Genomic DNA, 23,398 nt, shown 5'->3' on the forward strand with positions numbered 1-23,398 from the left:
TGTTCAATAAATAAACAGATTTCTCCTTAGAAGTGACTGATTAACCTATTTGGGTGTGAAAAATAAAGGTTACAGATACAAAGCTCATTTGGAGTAATTACAAGGGTCATAATATAGGCACAGAGGAAGACTAGAGCTAGTAACAGCCTAAATTCAGACTATATAGGTTAATAATTAGAAAGAAAAAATCATGAGAAACAGCTTGATAATGGAGCTAGGGTTTTCATTAGAGTTTCTACTTAGATTTTACTTGTAAAATGCATACACTTTTGCCCTCTAAATGTTAAAATTTATCCCCCATAATCTTCAAGATAAAGTTTCCTTCATTTGGATTGATAGTTGGTGAATCTGGAATGAGAATACAACAACAGGCTTTTCATCAATTGCCGTTAAGAAGCCAAATACCATTCTTAACATGTTTGTTAATGTGTCTTACAGTTGAACGAAAATACTTTCCAACTTTAACAAACATCCGTTGGATAACAAGACAAATCTTGGGGTAAACAATGTTCACAATGAATTACAGCTCTCCTGGAAGAGAATCATTCCTTTTTATACCTAGTCCATTTGATTGGTTCCCGTAGTGATGGTAATAAAGAGGAAGAATGTAAGAGGGCCACAGTCAGAATGAAAAGTCATAGGGGATGGCCTCCAGGAATCTTTCCTGCTGTTTAAATTATATCACAGATATATGTGGTGCTAAATAATTGATTCTGCTTGATCTTATTGGAGGCCTATCACAGAATAAATATGATGTATGAATTGTTTTTTTCCAATTCTATAACATTTTATTTCCCTTAATTCCTAGTTGTATACTATCATGGTGAGAAATTTACAATACACTGTGATAAAGGGATTTTTAGATGAAATGTCCCACTGGGGGAGTTCTCTAACTCCCCCTCCCCTACCCCCTATCAGGCTCTAGAAACACTGTGAAGTTCATGTCTAGTTAATATCTAATTATCATAATTTTGTGCCTATAAAGTACACATGACAGAGGAAAAAAAAAAACTAAAATTTTTAGAGCCTGGGTGTTATATCTGGATGGGTGATTTATGTAGTAATTGAAAATGTTTTGGGGTATGAGCAAAGGCTATAATTATAGCAATTCTATGCCAATTTAGAAGGTGCTCGTTATATGAAAGGTAACAGTTACACATTCTCATAGAAGTTTTTTTAAAGACAGTTTAATTGGTGCACATATAGTCAGGTCTTGATTAACTGTGTGTTGAACAAGGCAAACCCTGGATGAAATTATTATGTGGTTTTCCCTTCCTCTTTCCCCACATTTCCATTTTCTACCCTTTACTCCCCCCTTTCAGCACCCTATCTCTTACAAGTCAACCAGTGCTTTTATATTGTCCCAATTTTTACTATTACGGGAGAGAGGGTCTGAAAAATTCTATCATACTAGGGCAGAGGTTCTTAATCTTTTTGTGTGTAATGGATCCCTTTGGTAGTGTGGTGAATTCTGTGGACTTCTCAGAATAAATGTTTTTAAATTCATAAAAAATAAAGATTATTAAATACAATTATAAAAATATTTATTCATTTATTTTTGTTAGATAATATGCTGTTTATTCACATAAGACTTCAGGGAACTTAAAAGGATAATTTGGCCCCTGACATATAATGGCATTATTTCGTTGCTTTTCAGATCATCTATCTTTCCGTGACTTCTTTTATGCTAACTCTCCTGGGCAATTCTCATTTTGTGCAATCGAGATATTTTAAAAACAAGTGGACCTGAGGTTAAGAACCCCCATTTTAGCTATCAAAGGCATTAGTGGTTTAACATGTTCTGCATCTGTGGGTAATATAAATAAAAGCAACAATCATAATGGGCAGTGCTTAATTCAAAAGAATAACCTTTTATAAGTGAAAGTTCAGAGAGTATGGCTGGTAAGTAGGGTATATACTATAGGCAGTAGAGAAATTCTCCTGGGAATATAAAATCATAATTACATAACTCCCTGTTAATGCAAACACAGGCATGCAAAGCGTGTGTGTGTGTGTGTGTGTGTGTGTGTGTTTTGGGGTGGAAGGTGGTCCCTACTACCTCCTCATTGGAAGGGCCTATAGTAATGCTCCCACCAGGTTATAATGGTACACCAAATCCCTTCTCTATGTGCTATGTACTATGTGTGCATTAATTAAATTTTCTTCCAAAACCTTCCATGCAAATGTGTAACAGCTACCTTCTATATAACTAACAGCTTCTATAGACACAGAATTGCTCTAATTATAGCCTTGTTCATATCTCCCCCCAAACATTTAAAATTCACAAATCACCCATCTGGGATGCACGCATTTTAAGAGTTCAGCTTTACTTTGCTCACTCCTGGATTCAGTCAGTCAATCAGCATTTATTAAGTGCCCACTATGTGCCAGGCACTATGCTAAGTGACAGAGATATAAAGACAAGCAAAAGACAGTTCCTATTCTCAAGGAATCACAATCCAGTGAGAGAGATAACGTGCAAACAACTATGTAAAACCAAGATATACACAGGATGAATTGGAAATCATCAACGCAGGCAAGGCACTAGAATTAACAGGGATCAGAAAGGCATCCTGTAGAAGACTTGAAGAAAAGTAGGGAAGCTGGGAGGTAGAGATGAGGAGAGAGAGCATTCCAGGCATGTGGAGACAACCAGCTAAAATGCCTAGGGTCAGGAGATGGAATGTCTTGTTTGAGGAACAGGAAAGACGGCACTGCCACGATATCTAAGAGTACTTGTGGAGAGCCAGGGTCTGTAAGAATACTGGAAAGGCAGGAGAGAGGGGACTCTGAAGGCCACACAGAAGATTTTAGATTTGACCCTGGAGGTGATAGGGAGCCCCTGGAGTTTATTAAGTAGGGAGGTGACATGGTCAGACCTGCACTTTAGGGAGGTCACTGTCAGCTGAGTAGAGGAGTAGAGGATGGATTGGAGTGGGAAGACTTGTGGCAGCGAGACTGACCAGCAGGTTATCTCAGCAGGGTAGGTGAGACTTGACAAGCGTCCGCATCACTCTTGGAACTTCTCCTCCCCCCTCACCATCCTTGAGAAACCTCTATTCTGAAGCCCTGTTCTTCTAACTGGTGACTCCTACCCTAGGGACCACCATTTTAAGAAGGATCCCAACAATGCTTCACCTCTTTTACCCCTGGACTTACTCTCCAAAGACCTTTTCACCTCTAGCTCAGTTATCATTTACCTCCATCCCCCATTTCAGCTCTCATGTTTTTTCCTTTCCTTAATAGAATGGAAGATGGTAGAGTTTGCCTTGTTATTCAGTTAGATCCTTCCTGGGGACAGAGGGCTGAGCCTGGAGTCAGGGAGATCTGAGTTGAAATCTTACCTCAGACATTTACTAGCTATGTGGGCCAGGAAGGTACCATCACTCCTCCCGGCCTAAATTTGCCCCTTCCTAAAATTAGGATATTAATAGTGCCAACCTTCCAGGCTATGGAGGTCCAAAGAAGATATATATGTATGTAAAGCACTTTGCAAACCTTAAATTTTGAATTCTTTTTAAAAGTTTTATTAGTGATTTTATTTATTTCTTTATATATTTTATATTTAAATGTATATTTATAAAATAGAAATATATAAAAGTAAAACGAAATATAACACATAAATACATATTTGTAAAAAATTTTTTAAAAATTCTTTATCTATTTCTTCATATAACTAATATAATAATTAGCATATTAATATATATTAGTAGTAGTCTGTAATAATAGTAGTTGTAGTCATAGTCATGGCAGTAGCAGTAGTATTTCCAGAATTTAGTATAGTGACTGACACAAAGTAAGTACTTAATAAATGCTCTGTCTACGCATATACATATACCCACACCAACATACATGTGCATACACATATATATTCACACCTACATCTAACTCTTACTGATTAGCCAAAGATCACAGAATCATAGCATTTCATGACTAGAAGGCTCTTACAACTCACCTAGTCCAATTCCTTCCTTTTAAAGATGAGGATATCAGGCTTCTTTAGACTCTAAGAGATTAAAGTGATTTACCCAAGTTCATAGAGGGCCTCTGACTCAATTGCTGGAAAACTTTTCCTCTGCTACTTTTTAGCAATCATTTTGTGAATTATATAAAGCCTAAATTTTAACTTAATGGACTACTCTGTTGCCATGCAACATACTTTTAGACCGTTTCCCCGACCTCCATTCACAGTGTGTGCTTAGGGAATACAAGCTAATCCTAAGGGTAGGCTAAGCAAAAGTCAAGTGGAAAAGATATATGCTAGATATATGAAGAAAAATGAATTTTATAGTATCTAATTCCAAATGAATTTTTTTTTGTATTAACCAATTTATTTTGTGGTTTATCCACATCGCCACTTCCCTTCATTGGCCTGGATAACACACAGATGACTGTACAACTGGTATGTAATGACTTTGCTATCAAATGTTCAAATTAATCCTCTTATTTTAGGGCACTCTATGTAGCTTCCTCAAATTGAGTTTTAAGCAGAAGATATATCATGGGTCACTGTTTCACTGTGGAACTCTCTCCCAGGTAAAGAGAGAGATAGTTTAAGAAGAATCAGAGGTAGAGGATTCTGGGAAGATAGCAGAGTAGGTCAGAAAATTTCAAGCTCTCAAGATTTTCCTCCACAAAAGAGATAAAACAGTGCCTCTAGGCAAACACAGAACTGTGAAAACAAATAAGGGTAGGAGGAGAACAGAGGTTTTCTTGGGACAATCAGAGAAGCCCAGAAGAAAAATCCCAGAATTAGATTTCCTCCTGGTAAAGAGTAAACACCTCTAGGCTAGGGTCCCTTTTAACAACAAGTGGCAAGCCCTGGGGTTAGTTGGTTTGAGAGGCTGCCTCACCCTGCCACAGGAACTCTTTATCCCCAGGACAGTGACAGGAGTTGGTCATCTGAGCCTGGAAGATAGAAGGAATCTCTGCCTACAAGGAATGCCAGACCCAGCTGTGCTGCAAAGGGAGGGTGGGGGAAGGGAGGGGGCAGAAGGAACCAGCACACGCCCAATGCCCAGTGAATGCAGAAACAGTGGGGCAGGGACCCCGCTGGCTGTGGGCACTTACACGAGGGCTGGAGGTCTTGCTTTGAGTTCAGCGTCAGAGAGGAGAATGGAAGAGGATCAGAGGGCAGAGGTACCATCCCCTATATGCCAGGCCTAGAGGTGATTATAAAAACTAAATTATTATTAAAAAAAAATGCACAGGCGAAGGAGAAAGAATCCAACCACAGAGAGCTACTGCAGGAATAGAGAAGACTTGGGATCCTCTTCAGAGGAAGATATCGAAGCAAAGAAACCCTCTTCTACCCCAAAGAGCAATGTCAAATGGTCACCTGCCCAAAAAGAATTCATTGAAGAACTTAAAGAAGACTTTAAAAATCAAATGATAGAGATGGAGGAAAAATTAAAAAGAAAAATAAGAATAATGCAAGAAAACCAAGAAGATTATGTCAAGAAAGTCAACCAATTAGAAAAGGTGATACAGAATCTTAAGGAAGAAAATGACTCCTTGAAAATCAGAACTGGGCAAGGGGAAGCCAGCAAAGTTAAAGAGATGAAGAAATAAAAAAACTAAATATAAAGAATGAAAAAAATAGAAGAGAATGTGAAACATCTCATAAGAAAAACAACGCATCTAAAGAACAGATCAAGAAGAGAAAACATAAGAATAATTGGACTACCTGAAAATTCTGATCAAAAAGAATCTTGATAAAATAGTACAAGAAATAATTGAAGAAAATTGTCCTGCAGCATTAGAACAAGAGGGGAAAGTAGAAATAGAAAAAAGTCATTGATCACCACCCGAAAGGGATCCTATGAGGAAAACTCACAGAAATATTATAGTTAAATCCCAAAATCCCAGCTCAAGGATTCAAAATATTATGAGCTACAAGAAAAAATAATTTACGTATGACAGTACTACAATCAGAATCACACAAGACCTAGGGTTGTCAGCACTAAAAGATCACGGGTCTTGGAACACTGCATGTTGAAGAGCAAAAGAACTGGGCCTCTGGCCAAACATACCATACCCAACAGAGCTAAGCATAATTCTGAATGGAAAAAAATGGACATTTTTGATCAACTGTCAGATTTTTAGGACTCTGTCAAAAAAAAACCCTGAACTCAATGGAAGATTTGACACACAAGAGCTGAGAGAAATATAAGGTACATACCGATGACCAATTACAAAGGACCAAATAAGGATAGAATGTTTACCTTTTATGTATGGAAATTGTAAAAGCTATGTCTAACATTGTTACTAGTAATTAGGCAGCTTATAAAAACAGACTGGGTTAGCCCTGAGTATGATATGACTTCAAAAAGTAAAATCGTTCAAGAGCAGCTGAAAGAGTAATTATCTTATACAAATGAGGTGTAAAAGGAAGAACCAATACAGAGGAATTAGATGGGGGAGAGGGGCTGTTAATTCTGCAAACCTACTTTAATCGGGAATGGGTTTAAGGGGGAAAATACATCTATATCTAGAAGAGTATAAAAGTCTTCTAAATTCAGAAAGAAATAAAACTAAGGGGACAGGAAAAAGGGAGAGGATATAGGAGCAATCTTTAGAGGAGAGGTAAGGAAATAGGTCAAAAGAGGGGTATAGAAGGGTCTTTAGATTTAGAGGAATAGGGGGATAAGGGAGGGATTGCTGGAGTAGCGGTAGGTTAAGTAACAGGAGGGCAAGGTAGCAGGTAGTAGTAAAGTAGAGAAGTTTGGAGACAGGAAAAAAAGAGATATGCACAAACATAAAAACAAAATTAGGAGTAGAATCCTCAGGGAAAGTATATGTTCATATATATATGTATGTATGTGTATACACGTATACGAGTATCTATGTATCAATACTTATATACAAATATATCCATGCTCAATTGTAGCCTTGGAGTGGTGAGTAGGGGGGAAGTTAAGGGGAAAAAAGAACAAAGTAAAAAGAGAACAAAAGAAAACTCATAAGGAATCAAAGAAAAGATGGACAGCTTTCAACATAATGCACAGTATTTAATATGCAGGCTGTCTTGAAATGAAAAGTTACTGCTTTATATTCTGAATCTTCTCCTATGTTCTGCTGTGTGCATGATATATTTTTTTTTCTTTTAAGTTTATAATGTTTCTTTTTCTTTTCTTATTATGTATTTAAGTTTTAGTATTTGTCCAAAAGGAAAAAAGAAAAGAAAAAACCTTTTATTTCCAATGCTTTTTAATTGTTTGATCAGGCAAGAGTGCTCATAATCTTTCACCAAATAAGTTTGTATTTTAACTCCATGTCACCTTTGGTAGCTGCTTCTCTTCTTGGCAGTAAAGTCAATTGTTTGTCCAAAAAACAAAACAAAACAAAAAGAATCAGAGGTGTTTTGGTATGAAGCTAATAATGAACCCAGTGGCACAGTGGATAGTGTGCCTGGGGCCTAGAGGCAGGAAGACTCACCTCCCCAAGTTCAAATCTGGCCTATGACAGAGGCTTTCTGACCCTGGGCAAATCACTTAACCCTGTTTGCCTCTGTTTCCTCAGTTGTAAAATGAGCTGGAGAAGGAAATGGAAGACCACTGCAGTATCTTTGCCAAGAAAACCCCAAATGGGGTCATGAAGAGCCGGACACAACTGAACAAAAACAATAAAGAATCCAGTGGTGGTACTGTTTATATGGCATTTAAATGATGCCTGAGTGGCATAATTGTTTCAAATGCGATTGTACCAGCTGCTGAATTCCAGGCTAGCATCTAAAATGAAGATAAACACTTTAGAGTAGTTACAACGTGCTAAAGAGATCAGGTATGTCAAAGATTAGCTACTACTTAGCTTATTGTTATATCCTAGAGTGTTAAAACAATAAAACATGAGAAGAAGCAAATCAGTTCTGTCTTGAATGGGAAACAAATGATTTTGAAGCACTGGAAGAGGCTGACTCAGAATCCGCATGAAAAACGAATGATCATTTTGCCAGATGTTTTCTTTCTTTACTTTAAAAATTTTATTAACACCAAATGGATGACAATAAAGACAAACAAGTGCTACAAAACTATCCCCCTAGACAGAGAAAATAATGGCCTGTTTTTCATAATGGAAGATTATTACAACATGTTAATTTATTCAGAATTCATCAACCTAATTGTTCTTTATGAGACAATAGAATTATACGGTATTTTTTATTACAAGTTTCATAAAGCAACACCCAAACAGCCAAGATAAATGCTGCACCATTAGGAAGCAAGCATATAAACATGCCAGAAAAATTCCAAATTAATATTTGATATAACTATCTAAAGAGACAGAATGATCTTTTTTTTTTTCTGAAGGATTTGATCTGAATGTTCGCAATAGATCACTTTGGTTCATTCCTAGTGTAGGACACTAGAAATTTTGCTGCCACAAAGAAACAATGCAGAGTTGTTTTTCCCAGTCAAATGGATGTTGATATTAATGAGAAAACTTCATGGATTATTTTTTCCTCCAAATCTAAAAAGAGTGTGTTTTTTTTTCCTCTCACAATCTCCATCAATTTAAGATTAGAAAACCAATAAAAACACACTTAACTGCATAGATGTGTCAGAATTGATTGTTTCATAGGTCAAATTTCCAACAGTGAGACAGCCGTCTCTCTCACTAGTCAGCTGTCCCCTTTCTTCTAACTCTACTGTCCTCATTATTTCATGCCTGAACAACTGAAGCAGGTTCCTCGCCAAGTACCAGCTCAAATTCCACCTCCATGAATGAAGAAGCCTTTCCAACTGTCTTGTTTTCTTCTTCTGAACCATAACGGCACCTCTTGTGGCACTTTTAATATTTTGCTATACTGTTCAGATGTTCAGTCACGTCTGACTCCTGGTGACCCTATTTGAGGTTTTCTTGGCAAACGTACTGGAGTGGTTTGCCAGTTCCTTCTCCAGTAGATTAAAGCAAACAGAGGTTAAGTGACTTGTTCAGGGTCACACAGCTAGTGAATGAGTGTGTGAGGCTAGATTTGAACTGAGATCTTCCTGACTCCAGACCTAGGACTCTATTCATTGAGCTACCTAGCTACCTCAAAGGCAAAGACAGATTAAGTGACTTGCCCAGGGTCTTACAGTAGCTAGTTAAGTTTCTAAGACCAGGTCTTCCTGACTCCAGGCCTGAGGCTCTATTTACTGAGCCACCTAGCTGCCTCTATTTTGCTGTACAGCTATCTTATATTTCATAGGTGACCAGGCTGTAGATTTCTTCATAGGACCATAGATTTAGAGATGAAACAATGATGAAGCATGCTACTTATACCTCCTGACAGAGAAATGATAGACTCAGGGTGAAAAATGAGACATGTATTTTTTGGCCATGGTCAATGTAGGGATTTGTTTTGCTTGGCTATGTATATCTATTATAAGGATTTATTCTCTTTCTTTTTCTCTCTCTCTTTTTCTCTTCTTGTCTTTCTTTTCTCAATGGTGGGGGTGAGAAAATTAACTTTTGTTCATTGAAAAATTAAGTAAAAAGATTTAGAGCTGTAAGGGCCCTTAGAGGCTATCTATTCTAGTCCTCTCCTTTTATAGAACTAAGGCCCAAAGAGGTTTAAGTAATTTGTCCCAAATCACACAAGACCTTGTGCATAATAATTGCTCACTAAATATAAATACAATCACCTTCTTTAGGGTCAATAAAAGAAAAGAAATATATAAAACATCAATTCCATCATACTTTGATAATAACATATATTTATTTAGTGATGAGTACATGACTAAAGTTAAGGTTTCTGGGGCAATATCATCTCCATCATCAATGCCTCAGAGTTCCTTTTAATGAGCATTTCCATTTTGTTTTGTCCCTCCCCGCCCTTTCTCTCCAGTCCAAGGAAATCTAGGTTCCCAAGATATCCTACCTAACATTAGTCTAAGATTAAGTCAAGAGGGGGGCGGAGCCAAGATGGAGACCGGAAAGCAGGGACTAGTGTGAGCTCCCTGCTGAGTCTCTCCAAAAACCTATAAAAAATGGCTCTGAACCAATTCTAGAACAGCAGAATCCATAAAACAGCAGAGGGAAGCAGGGCTCCAGCCCAGGACAGCCTGGATGGTCTCTGGGTGAGGTCTATCCCACACGTAGCTGGGAGCTGGGAGCAGAGCGGAGTAGAGCCCAGTGTGAGCAGCATGGACCAACCAAACCAGGAGCCGGGTGGAAAGTGCCCTACCACCCTGAATCAGTGAGCTGCAGCAGTTACCAGACTTTTCAACCCACAAACACCAAAGACAGCTGAGAAGGTTAGTGGGAAAAGCTGCGGGAGTGGAAGGAGTTCACAGTTTGGCTACCAGCCCCAGGGGCAGTGGAGGTGGGGCAGCTACAGCTGTTGTTGCTTCCGGCCCCAGGCCTAACTAGTGGGAGGAATTAAGTGGCGGATCAGAGCAGGAGTGCTCAGCCTGCTGAAGATTTAAGCCCAATCCAGGTTGGGGGTTCTTGGGGAAGGAGGAGTGCTGGTGTGGCAGAGCCGGCACCTCCCCCCCAAACGTGGAACATAGAACTCTTTAGTCTACAAGCAGTCATACCCCACTGAAAAACTCAAGGGTCAAGTTAGTTGATTGGGAATATGGCCAGGCAGCGAAAACGCACCCAGATTCAGTCTCAGACTTTGGATTCTTTCTTTGGTGACAAAGAAGACCAAAACATACAGCCTGAAGAAGTCAACAAAGTCAAACAGCCTGCAACAAAAGCCTCCAAGAAAAACATTAATTGGTCTCAGGCCATGGAAGAGCTCAAAAAGGATCTGGAAAAGCAAGTAAGAGAAGTAGAGGAAAAATTGGGAAGAGAAGTGAGAATGATATGAGAAAACCATGAAAAACAAGTCAATGACTTGCTAAAGGAGACCCAAAAAAATACTGAAGAAAATAACATGTTAAAAAATAGACTAACCCAAATGGCAAAAGAGCTCCAAAAAGCCAATGAGGAGAAGAATGCCTTGAAAGGCAGAATTAGCCAAATGGAAAAGGAGGTCCAAAAGAACACTGAAGAAAATACTACTTTAAAAATTAGATTGGATCAAGTGGAGGCTAGTGACTTTATGAGAAATCAGGATATTATAAAACAGAACCAAAGGAATGAAAAAATGGAAGACAATGTGAAATATCTCATTGGAAAAACCGCTGACCTGGAAAATAGATCCAGGAGAGATAATTTAAAAATTATTGGACTACCTGAAAGCCATGATCAAAAAAAGAGCCTAGATATCATCTTTCAATAAATTATCAAGGAGAACTGCCCTGATATTCTAGAGCCACAGGGCAAAATAGAAATTGAAAGAATCCATCGATCGCCTCCTCAAATAGATCCCAAAAAGAAATCTCCCAGGAATATTGTCGCCAAATTCCAGAGCTCCCAGATCAAGGAGAAAATACTGCAAGCAGCCAGAAAGAAGCAATTTGAGTATTGTGGAAACCCAATCAGAATAACCCAAGAACTGGCAGCTTCTACTTTAAGAGATCGAAGGGCTTGGAATACAATATTCTGGAGATCAATGGAGCTAGGATTAAAACCTAGAATCACCTACCCAGCAAAACTGAGTATCATGCTCCAAGGCAAAATATGGACTTTCAAGCTTTCTCAGTGAAGAGACCAGAACTGAATAGAAAATTTGACTTTCAAACACAAGAATTAAGAGAAGCATGAAAAGGTAATCAAGAAAAAGAACAAGAAAAAGAAATTGCAAGGGACTTACTAAAGTTGATCTGTTTTGTTTACATTCCTACATGGAAAGATGATGTGTATGATTCATGAGACCTCAGTATTAGGGTAGCTGAAGGGAATATGCATATATACATACATATATATACATATATGTTTGTATATATATGTTTATATATATATATATATTTATGTATATATATATAAGTGAATGTGTATGTATTTATAAAAAAAAATTAAGTCAATAAGTGAAGTCAATAAGCATTTGCAGGGCCTACTATGTGCCAGGCACTGTGCGCACAAAGGAAGTCGAAAAACAGTCCCTGTCCTCGAGGAGCTCACATGTGGGGAGACAACAAGTAAATAAATATGTACAAACAAGACATATACAGGATAAACAGGAAGTGATAAACCAAGGGAAAGCACTAGAATTAAGAAGGACTGGGGAGAATCTTTCTGAAGAAAATAGGATTCTAGCCGGGACATGAAGGAAGCCAGGAGACAGAGATCAAGAGAGAGTATTTCAGGGACGGGAGGTAGCCAGAGAAAATGCCCAGATCCAAAAATACTAGCTTCGATTAAAGAATATCTAAAGGGATAGCGGAATACTTCAACAGGTCAGATTTGTGGCTGCGTAACTTCAAGAATGCAATTCATGAAGCACACTATCCAATTCCATCACTGGGAGAAAGCCAACGAATGAGGATCCTTTGGCTATCCTGACAATCCATGTTGCCTTAAAAACAAATGAGTTACTGATGCTTAGGCTATTTTGAGAGTATTCTAAGATTAGTTATAAAATGTGAAAAACTCTTGAATGATGATTAGTTCTATTTACACCAAGAGAAACTAGAAACAGGGAATAGTGTCATGTGTGATGTGTCACAGATATCCAAATACCACACGTGGAGTTCACTGCCCATTACTAATCTTCCATCTCAAAGGTTTCCTGAGACTAAAAGGTGTTTTGTTTGGTTTCCCCACAGAACCCTATTACATGATTTAATGACAAAGTGACTACTTCATACTCATTAATTTCACAACGACTTAGGTGCTTCCCGGGTGATTACATGGTCATAAAGACTTACATGACTTTGTCCATAAAACATACACACACTCACAACACATCAACTGGAATCTTGAAAAAAATTACCATACCTCTGCAAACTGAAACAGGGCTGACTCTTCACACTGTTTAGCTGGGGCAGGAGCCTCTGGATGTGATGTGTTTGAAGATATCTGAATGAAAATTTAAAAAGCGTTTATACATATGTTTGTTTCTTATTTTTAGTATTATATTAGAGACCAAGATTCTAATATTTGTTTCCAGTTAGATTTTTTTTTAACAAACCCCTAACTGATGTGAAAAGAATAGTATGATTCAGTTCACATGATTTGCCATGTCTCATTAAGACAGTCCCATTTAAATATCGAGTAAAAATATGGGTAATCTAAGATGAATTATTATAGTAAATGAGAAAAAAAACCAACCCTGCCAACTTCCTATAGGACTTTTTAAACTGGATGTCCCATTAACAACTGGAGCTAGCATCTATACGGCGCTTTAGGTTTGCAGAGTGTTTTACAAATATTATTGTATTTTATTCCTATAATAACCCTGAAAGGGAGGTGCTATTATCTCCATTTTACAGATGAGAAACCTGAGGCAGAGAAGTTAAGTGACTTGTTCGGGGTCACATAGCTAGCAAAGCGTCTGAAATTGGATTTGAGCTAAGGTTTTTCTGACTCCAGGTCCGACACTCAACCCACTGCACCAACTACCTACCTGCTTGTCCTCCTAGGTTTGCAATGAGAGCCATCTTTTACTTCTTACTCTTACCCTATACATCCATCCAATCAGTGGACAAATCTTGCCATTTCTAATCTTCACAACATCGCTCCCTTCTCTGCATTCATCGAGCTATCACCCAAATTCAGTCCCCCATCACCTTTCTCCTGTACTACTGGAATGGTCTTCTGATTGGTCTCCCTGACTCACCACTTTCCATTCCATTCCATCTTCTATTCAACTCCCAAAATAACTTTGCCAAAGCACAGGTCTGACCATGTGCACTCTCTGTTCAATAAACACAGTAGTCCCTTAGCACTTCTAGGACTAAATATAAAGTCTTTTGTTTAGCATTTAAAGCTCTCCATAACCTAGACCTTTTCTACTGCTTTTAGTCTTTGAACACTTTATTCCCCTCCATGAACTTTAGAATTCAGCCATATTGCATTACTGCACCATGACACTCCTTCTCCGGTCTCTGTGCCCTTAAATTGGCTGCTCCCTTTTACACCAATCTTGGAATAACCTAGATACCTTCAGGACTCATCTCAAATGTCATCTTCTGCAGAATACTTCTCTTAATCTCCTTCTCCTCCTCTAAGACTACTCTCCACTAACTCTGTATAGATGTTGCATAGACCTATTTATTTACATGTTTTCTACTCCATTAGAATGTTAAATTCCTTAAGGGAATTGTTTTTGCTTTCCTTTGTATCCCCAGTGTTTAGCCCAGTTCATGACACATGGCAAATACTTAGTAAATTCTTGTTGACTGATTAACGGAAAAAGACCACTAAAAGCGAGAAGTCAAGCCAAAAAAAAGAAAAAAAAAGACCTTGGCTTTTGCTTTACTTCGTGTTTTTTTAAGGCTGTCATTTGTACTGCCTAAAATATATGCATTTCTTGAAAAAAATTCTATATGATAAAGTGGGGATGACAGACCACAAACATGCTCTGCAGGAAGATGAGACAGAAAAATCTCACAGCAGTCATACAGTCTTTATTAAGCCCTTACTACGGGCTAGGCACTGTGCTAAGTGCTAAGGATTCAAAGCAAAACAAGACAGTCCTTATTTGTTCTCAAGGAGATCATAATCTAATATGGAAGGCAACATGCAAATAACTATGTATAAACAGGATATATATATATATATATATATGTAATATAGGATAAGTTGGAAATAATCAACAGAGGGAAAGTACTACGATTAAGAGGGATTGGGAAAGGCTTCTTGTACAAGGTAGGATTCCAGCTGGGACTTGAAGGAAGTCAAGAAGAGATGAGGAGGGGCCAGGTATGGAGTTCAGCCAAATTCCAAGAGCAAATTCCAAGATAGAGATTCTTGTTCACGGAAGAGCAAAGCAGTCACTGTCAGGGGATCAAAAAGTAGCATCGGGGGCAGTATAAGGTGTAAGAAGCTTGAGAAGAGACAAAGACCTAAATTCTACAGGACTTTGAATGCTAAACAGAGGATTTTATATTTGATCTTGGAGCAGATAGAGAGCCACTAGACTAGAGTTTACTAAGTAAGGACCTGTTGGACCTGAGCATTAGGAAAATCACTGACACTTGAATGGAGAATAGACTAAGTCAGGAGAAACTCGTGGCAGGAAGTCCAACCAGCAGGCTACTACAATAGTCCAGGTGCGAGGAGATAAGGGGTCTGTACCAGAGTACAGAATCAGAGAAAAGAAGGAATCTTATGCTAGAATTGATGAAAAAGTGAAATCAACTGGGCATAGTCACAGGTTGGATAAGGGAGGGGTGGGAGATGGGGAGGAGTCAAAGATAACACTTAGCTTGTCAGCTTGGAGGGACTGGGAGGATGGAGGTTCTCTAGGGAAATTTGGATTAGATATTCAGCTCCTTGAGGGCAAAGAAAGACTTTTATATGTTTGTATCCCCAATGCTTTAACACTGTGCCCAATACATAAGAGGCATTTAATAAATGTTTGTTGACTGACTGGAAGGGAGAAGGGTTTGTTAAGAAAGATAATGAGTTTAGTTCTGGACATGCTGAGCTTAAGATGTCCACAGAACATCGAGTTCAAGATGTCTAATCGTTAATGATTTAAGCTACAGCACTCTTAACATTACTATATGAATAGTCCAATCTGAGAACAGAATGGGAATAATATCCAAGAGCTTATTGTGATAGGAACCAGTTACAAACCATGGACCTGAAACTGGCCCTTGTTATACAAGTATGATAATGAGCCAAGAAAATTAGGGTATTAGAACACCCTTGTGTTAACAATAACTTTGGCACCCCATCCTAGGAATGACTTTTTGAGGGAATGCAGGTGGGGATAGAACTATCAAAAAAGACACAGAAGAGGGAATGTTTGACTTGGTTCACATTACTTCTTTTCACATCCTTAACGGTCCAGCCAAAGAGGCCTATGTGTTTTTTCTTTGAGCCTTATTAATTTGTCTCTTATTTCTGATATTTTACATAGGCAGTCCTGCATACCTGGAAGGTATTTTTTTTCTTTTTCACCATCCCTTAGAATCATCAGCTACCTTCCAGGCTCAACTGAGATGCCATCTTCTACTAGAGGCCTTTCTGGATCCACCCTTTCTTAGTATTCTCCTACTTGTCAAATTACCTTGTGTTTACTTACTCATACAAACACCATATTCAACAGTAAGCTCCTTGTAAGGAGGAAATGGTGTGCTTCTGTTTTTGTCTTTGCCTTTGTATACCCACCACCCAGCACAGTGTCTTTCATATAAAAAAGAACTGAATGAATGAAAGAATGAATAATTGAACAGGGAGGTAGTTTGGTCTTATAGTAAAAGTAAGAGATAAGTAAATAGATAGCCTGAGTGCTACTCTAATATCCATGAAATGTTAAAAGAACAAAAAAAAAGGCCCCTTGCATGTTAGGGAGATAACTTAACTACGGATTACTTAAGGCTAAGTCAACATACTAAAGATGATAATATTATACTTAAATTAATTTACTTATTTAGAGCCATGTCAATAAAACTACCAAAGAATTACTTTATAGAAATAGAAAAAATATTAACAGAATTCATCTGGAGGAATAAAAGGTCAAGAATTTTAATTAAAATTATAGATTACTTATGGGAAGACATGGGTAAGAATTACAGAAAATGAAGAAGTCACTCCTTGAAGACCTTCAAGGAGAAGAAACCCACCATGTCTTAGAGCAGCTCATTCCACTTTCAGATAATTCTAAATGTTAGGCAATGTTAGCCCTGACCATTAAGGCTTAATCTCCCACTTTGTAATTTTCACCTACTGCTTCTTGTTTTACCCTCTGACATCAGAGTATGTCTAACACCTTTTCCACATGACAATTCTCCAAATTCTTGAAAAGAGCTATCATATCCCCTCTGAGTCTCCTCTTCTCCAGGCTACATATTCTGAGTTCTTCAGTGGATCCTTATTCTGTCAACTCATAGCTCTAAACCATCCTGGCTGCTCTCCTCCACAAGATCTGTAGCATAAAGTGTGACCCCATTTCACTTGAAGGTACTTGGGATGTTTTGTCTGGAGAGGAGCTATCATGAGGTAAGACATGATAGCTGTGTCCAAATATTAGATCTCATATCCATCAAAGTAATAATTTACATCCAATGTTCCTTATTTACACACCTATAACGTTTCTACTACAAATATAAAGAAAAAGGAATTTTATTCTTTTTTTCTTCTAAAAAATTTAAAATTGGAAAAAAATTCTTAGAGCAATTTAGTTTTGGCTACAACACAATTTTTTTTTGCCATCTTTTAATATAAAGGAACCACTGCCAAATGAAATAAAAACATGTCCAAGAAATGAGGTTCAGAGGGCAAATACAAATGGAATCTTTTCTATAACAAGTTCCTTCTGGCTACAGACTAGAAGAATATTTCAGGCAACTGCTTGATAACTGTTTTTGCTGTTTGAAAATGACACCAATAATAGCACTACTCACTATGTGAAATATCTCATAATGAGTAAGATTACCCTTCATAAACACAAGAATTTGAGCAAAACATTGAAATGGACCCCAAAGGCAATAATTAAAAAGTTATCTAAAACAAAGTCAAGGATGAAAGCTAGCATTCAGTAGGACGACTTGGTGATCAAAGTGCAAAAATACATGTTCAGGAAAAGAAATGGCAGAGATGTGGAATGAAATGCTAAATTTGCAGATTATTGAGGAAGACGTCATAGAATGTTTTGCATTTCTAATTAATTTATAAAAATACTCAATAAGATTTATCCCAACACTGAACCTCAGGAGACTTTTCCCATTTCCAAATTGTTTTTTGCAGTACACAGATCTGAGTTATTAGAATAAGCAGTGATAAATGCTCAAAATAGTCAATCCTAATTGACAAGGTAGATGTAAATAAATCATTAAGACTGGATGACATCCAACCAAATGCTCTGAAGGAACTCAAGGGTGAAATTGTAAAATTGTTAGCCAAAACGTGTAACCTGTCGTTATAAACAGCTAATGAGTCAGAGACTGGCTGACTGACAACGTGAATCCCAATCCATATAGAAGGGTACCCCTGTCAACAAAAAAGTTGCACTTCATGTCTGGAAAGGCATAATGGTGGGGAAGATCACTAAACACTCAGGCAAATATAACCTTTGGAGAAAAAGCTAGGGAAAAAGTAATGTGGTTTTGATGAAGGGTGTTTATGCCTGACTGACTTACTAGAATCCTTTGAGGAGTAAATAAGAGTGTGAATAAAGGAGAATCAGTGTATATAATTTATTTAATACCTTCAAAGAGCCTTTGACAAGATTCCAAGCCAAAGGGTTCATTTTAAAATTGTTGCACTATGAGACTGGGGGTAAATGTGGAATTCATGAATAGAGACAGGAAGAAAACGGCAGGTATAACGAACCTTTCTGCAGATACAGAAAAGTAAACACTGGAGTCCTCTAAGGTTCAGAGTTGGAACCGATCTTACTGAATATTTTTATAAGTTATTTAGAAAATGTTATTTATAGTGAATCTCCAGATCTAGAGATAGCATTAAATTCTTCCAGGAAGTGAAATATTAAAACAACCAGAATGAACTACAAGTATATCTCAAAAGGCTGAGTAAGAACAGTGAGAGGAGAGCTTCAAAGTGGACTAATGAAAAGTAGTGCATTTAGGGAAAAATCATCTAAATTCTGTTTAGTAGATGGTGGGTTGTTCAGCTCTCAGTTATTTTAGGTGGCCTGCTACACTGTTGAAAAAAGGTCCAACAGCATTTTGAGTATCATTGCGGGGCAGGGGTGTGATTTAAGAATGAAATGTAAAACAAAAAAATTCTACTGCATTATGTCTAGTTCCAGCTGCCACGCCTTAGGAAGGATAAAAGTAGAAAACATGATGATAATAACAACAAACAACAAAAAGGTGTCAATAATAACAACCACCATAATAATAACATTAACTACTAATCATATGGTGACTATTATGGGCCAGGGACTGTTCCAAGCACTTTACAAATATTATTTCATTTGATCCTCACAACAGCCCTGGGAGGTAGGTACCATTGCTATCCCTACTGTATAGGCAAGGAAATTGAGGCAGATAGAGTGTAAGTGACTTGCCCAAGGTCACATAGCTAATAAGGGAGGCTGGATTTGAATTCATGCCTCCTCAACTCTAGGCCCAGTGCTCTATTCACTGCACCAAAAGATAAAAGAATGCAAACAGAATGATACAGGGAATGGGCTGGCAACCGAAGAAAGACAAAGAAGACTGTGGGAAAATGGAGGCAGAAAAAGCATATACTTGACATCTATAAAAATCATAGAATATGTGATTATATATATATGACATAAAAATAAATAATATGGTATACATATCACATACATGATATAATAATGCAGTATGTATATATTTATGATGTATATGATTACATATGGGACATAAAAATGAATAATATGGACTTGGTCACCAAATCTAAGGTTCTTTAACTTTGGATGACCATTTGAAAACTAAAAACCACACACAGCTAATGAAAGGAAGTATTACCATATATAATGGATAGTTATGTAACTTCTTACTCCAAGAGCATAAACAAATTTAAGATAGAATGTTTAAGTTTATGGGCAACAATACTGAATTATAAAAAGAAACTAAGATGGTTGGGGATGATATTCCTAAACTCTGAGGATGATGTTGTCAAAGAGTATGATCATACTCCTGTAATATGCTCAATAAACCGTGGATTTAAATTCACATAACTTAAGAAATTACTTATTACATGCTAAATTTTCACTAAGGCAAAAAGACAAATTTATCCCACAAGGGGCCAAGTCTACCTTCTATGATAATTTCTGACCCCAAACTAGTCAGTTTTCCTAAAGCAACAGTCCTCCTTTGGATTAAAATTTACCTTAAAAATAAGGTCATTCTGAAAACAGAAATTACCAAGGAAAGAACTCCCTATTTGACCCCTGCCCCATCCCCATACACACTCACAAAATGGGAAACTGGAAAGCAATGTGTCAAAAATTAGATTGAGACCAACATATTACGTCACATACCAAGCTCAAAAGGGATGTGACCTGCATATTAAAGGTCAAACTATTTAAAAATTAGAAGAGAACCAAATCAGATAAATTTCATAACTATGGTTAGAGAGTGAATCCTTAGTCAAATAAGAGATAGACAAAATTTACAAAGATAAAATAGATTTAGGTTACATGAAATAAAAATGCTTTGCACCAACAAAATACAGATAGGAAAAGAAAGTAAGATGTTGATTGGGGAAAAAATTCATTATATCAAATATTACTAAAAGGATTCTGGTATCTAAGATATCATTAACTCATAAGAATCCATGAATAAAAGCCACGCCACCTCCAAAAGACAGTGGCTAAAAGATATCAACAAAGACATCTCAAAAAAAATTACAAATTATTAACAACCATATAAAAGAATTTTCTAAATCATGAATAAGAGAAACATAAATTAAAACGAATCAGAGACTTCACCTCACACCCAACAAACTAGGGAAGATGATAAAAGATGGAAGAGATGACAAAGATAAATGTTACAGGGGTTATGGGAAAATGAGTGCATTAAATGAAGCATTTATGATGCTGTGCAATGATCCAACCATTTTAGAAAGCGATTTGGAATAATTCAAAGAAAAATGATGAAAATGTCTAAACCCTTTGACCCAAAGATTCCACTACTAAGCATATGCCCCAAGGAGGTCAATGATAAAAAAAAAAATTACAACATACACCAAAATATTTATAATAGCTCTTTTCATAGCAGTAAAGAACTACAAACAAGTATATGGCCCTTTGATTACAGAATGGCTAAGCAAACTGGGGGGCATTAATATAATGGACTATTATTGTACTATAATAAGTGACAATTATGATGGATACAGAGAAGTATGGAAGTATTATATGAACTGATGCAAAGGCAATTAAACAGGAAAATAAACACGACTACAACAATATAAATGTAGAAAGTAACAAAACAATTGAAACTGAATACCGTGAAATTATAATGACCACGCTTGGTCCCAAATAAAAGATATGAGGAGGCACCTCTCTCCATTATTTACAGAGATAGGGGACTACGGATGTGGTACACTGTAGATGTCAGACTTTTTAGACATGTTGGTTAGTTTTGCGGGACCGATTCTTTTTTCTTCTTCTTCGTTACAAGGGATTGCTTGTTAGGAGCAGAGCAGGGAAATATAGGTGGTGTAAAAGCAAATTATATGAAATTTTATTTTTAGAAATTTGCTCAAATGTCAATTGTAATAACTTAGAAGTTAGCTTTAGTTACACACATAAAATGAAAGCTGGGCAAAGAGTAATACCACCTTTTCTTTGTTATATTTATCCTCACACTTTTGAAAATATAATTTTTCCTAAGAATGTTAAAGTCTCCAAATTACTTTTCCAAAACATTATTCTGAGTGACTGAAATAACTAAATGAACAAAAAATGATTTTAAAGTTCAAATTTAAGGTCTTTGTAATTTTCTTGTTCATTAGTTCTGAATTTGCAGAGGTGAGTGACTTCTGATGAGATTCTGAAACATCAGATTTGCAGGTACCTGAGGACACCTAAAGGATAGAGGACAGGCGATAAAGAAACATCAAGGGAGTGGAGCTTGGAAATCAAGAGAAGTGATGGGCGACCAAAAATATTCTTGCCTTCAGGGAAGTACAATTATGACACTCTACTGACTGGGGGTTGTAATAAATAAGCAGTTAAGTTCAAGCACTACGTAATGCTTTAATTAGCACAATGAATCATAGTACGGCTAGTATTCACCTAAGGAAAACTTTTTAAGCTGTCTGATCACTTTCTTGAATCCTCTCCCTTACAACCAGTGCCGACTTCTCTTCCACTAAAGCATCCAAAAGCTTGCTTCTTCTTTCATGCTGTTTTTCTGGATATTTACGGTCACTAGAATGTGAATAAATGAATTCTGGTCGAATCTGCCGCCCCTCACAAGAAAAACTATAACAAAATTTACTTTTTTTTAAAGGTTTCCACTTGTTTATACTAAAAGCCTATAGGTCTCATGGAGGTGGGGAACCTGCGGCCTCAAGGCCACATGTGGCCCTCTAGGTCCTCAAGTGTGGCCCTTTGACAAATCCAAACTTCATAGAAGTTTTATAAAACTTGGACTCAGTCAAAAGGCTGCACCCAAGGACCTAGAAGGCCATATGTGGCCTTGAGGCCGCAGGTTCCCTATCCTTCAGACCTTCTTTGATACTGTTTATAGATTTCAGCAAACACTTTGATTCATCAAAGTCTTTAAATTCCTTCTTCTTTTATCTTCATTAGTATTAATGTCAGTCATAGGAAGATGACCTTTTTTTATTTTTTTCGGTTTTTATTTTTTAAGCTGCACCATGATCATTCTCCTCCACTGTTTCCCTACTCTTGATGCCTCATTATGACAAAGAGGAGACCTGGAGATCTTAAAGACTACATTAACAGAATGCAAGTTCTGGCAGGTCCCGCCCAATCTGCAAAGGTACCAAATATGGCCTTGGCAACAGATACTCTGTCTTCAGACAACCAGCCCAGTTAAACTTGGCTATCATTTGCCAGTAGGTTGACTAAGAGGCAATTTTTTTTTGAGCCACAACAATTAATGAAATTATAAGATGCAAACGGTGTTATGATATACACAAAATCCAAACACGGATCTTTTAAAATTATTGGTAATGATGCAATGTTATCAATTGCAATGTCTGGAGTTAAGACTAGCAACTACTAGTTCTGGTTAGCGCTCCTAAATCCATATCAACTACACTACGCTGATGCATTCACCTGGTCTAGCTTCCCCCATCATTCTTACACCTATCTACCTACCTCCTCCCAGCCCCCCCCCAAAAAAAACCTCATCCACTATTTCTGATTAAATTTATTCAGGGGATGTTTTAAGGACAAAATTCTATCATCACATGGAGCCAGGCTGCCAAGAGGTAGCCAGTATTTGAAAATGTAATAGCCACCCATTAATTTAAAAACAGCACTGACCACCTGTTTCCAGTGATCAGTTCCATTGATTAGTCTCTGGAGCTTTAATTAATTTTCTACTTGTAGTTTAGCTGGCCTAGGCTTGACTTCCTTACTACTGTCCCTTGACTGCCAGGGAACTAACAAACAAATGTTTCCATAAAACATGCTCAGCTGCTTCCAAAGTATTTGAGGCTAATCAGCACCAAAGTGAGAGCCTGCTGGCCTTTAAACAAAGATGCTTAGTTAAACAAGGAACCACACATATCCTGAAACTGGTAGTTGGCAAAGGACAGGGAATTCCTTCTTCTGAAGGTACTCTTGGGCAGAACTGACTCCTATTCAAAGTAGTTTAGAAATAAAAATCAACGCTTCCTAGTCCTGGAAAGAAGTCAAACATGTTTGGTTGCCAAATGCCTTTACACACACACACACACACACTCTCTTAATCCATAAACAAGTTTGAGGCCAAATGACAAATAGTAG

At 37.4% G+C, this 23,398-nt stretch overlaps 1 protein-coding gene across 5 annotated transcripts in view; it reads right to left on the reverse strand.

Annotated features, from left to right (window-relative positions):
* Positions 1-23,398, reverse strand: part of BBX (BBX high mobility group box domain containing) — a 268,119-nt gene that overhangs the window by 80,988 nt on the left and 163,733 nt on the right. For all 5 annotated transcript variants that reach the window (XM_036745759.1, XM_036745760.1, XM_036745757.1 and 2 more), the window contains exon 6: positions 12,808-12,888. In XM_036745759.1, coding sequence (XP_036601654.1) covers positions 12,808-12,888 — 81 coding nt within the window. The remainder of the gene's footprint in view (positions 1-12,807; positions 12,889-23,398) is intronic.

The sequence above is a fragment of the Trichosurus vulpecula genome, chromosome 2 (genome assembly GCF_011100635.1).
Source record: "Trichosurus vulpecula isolate mTriVul1 chromosome 2, mTriVul1.pri, whole genome shotgun sequence".
NCBI lineage: Eukaryota > Metazoa > Chordata > Mammalia > Diprotodontia > Phalangeridae > Trichosurus > Trichosurus vulpecula.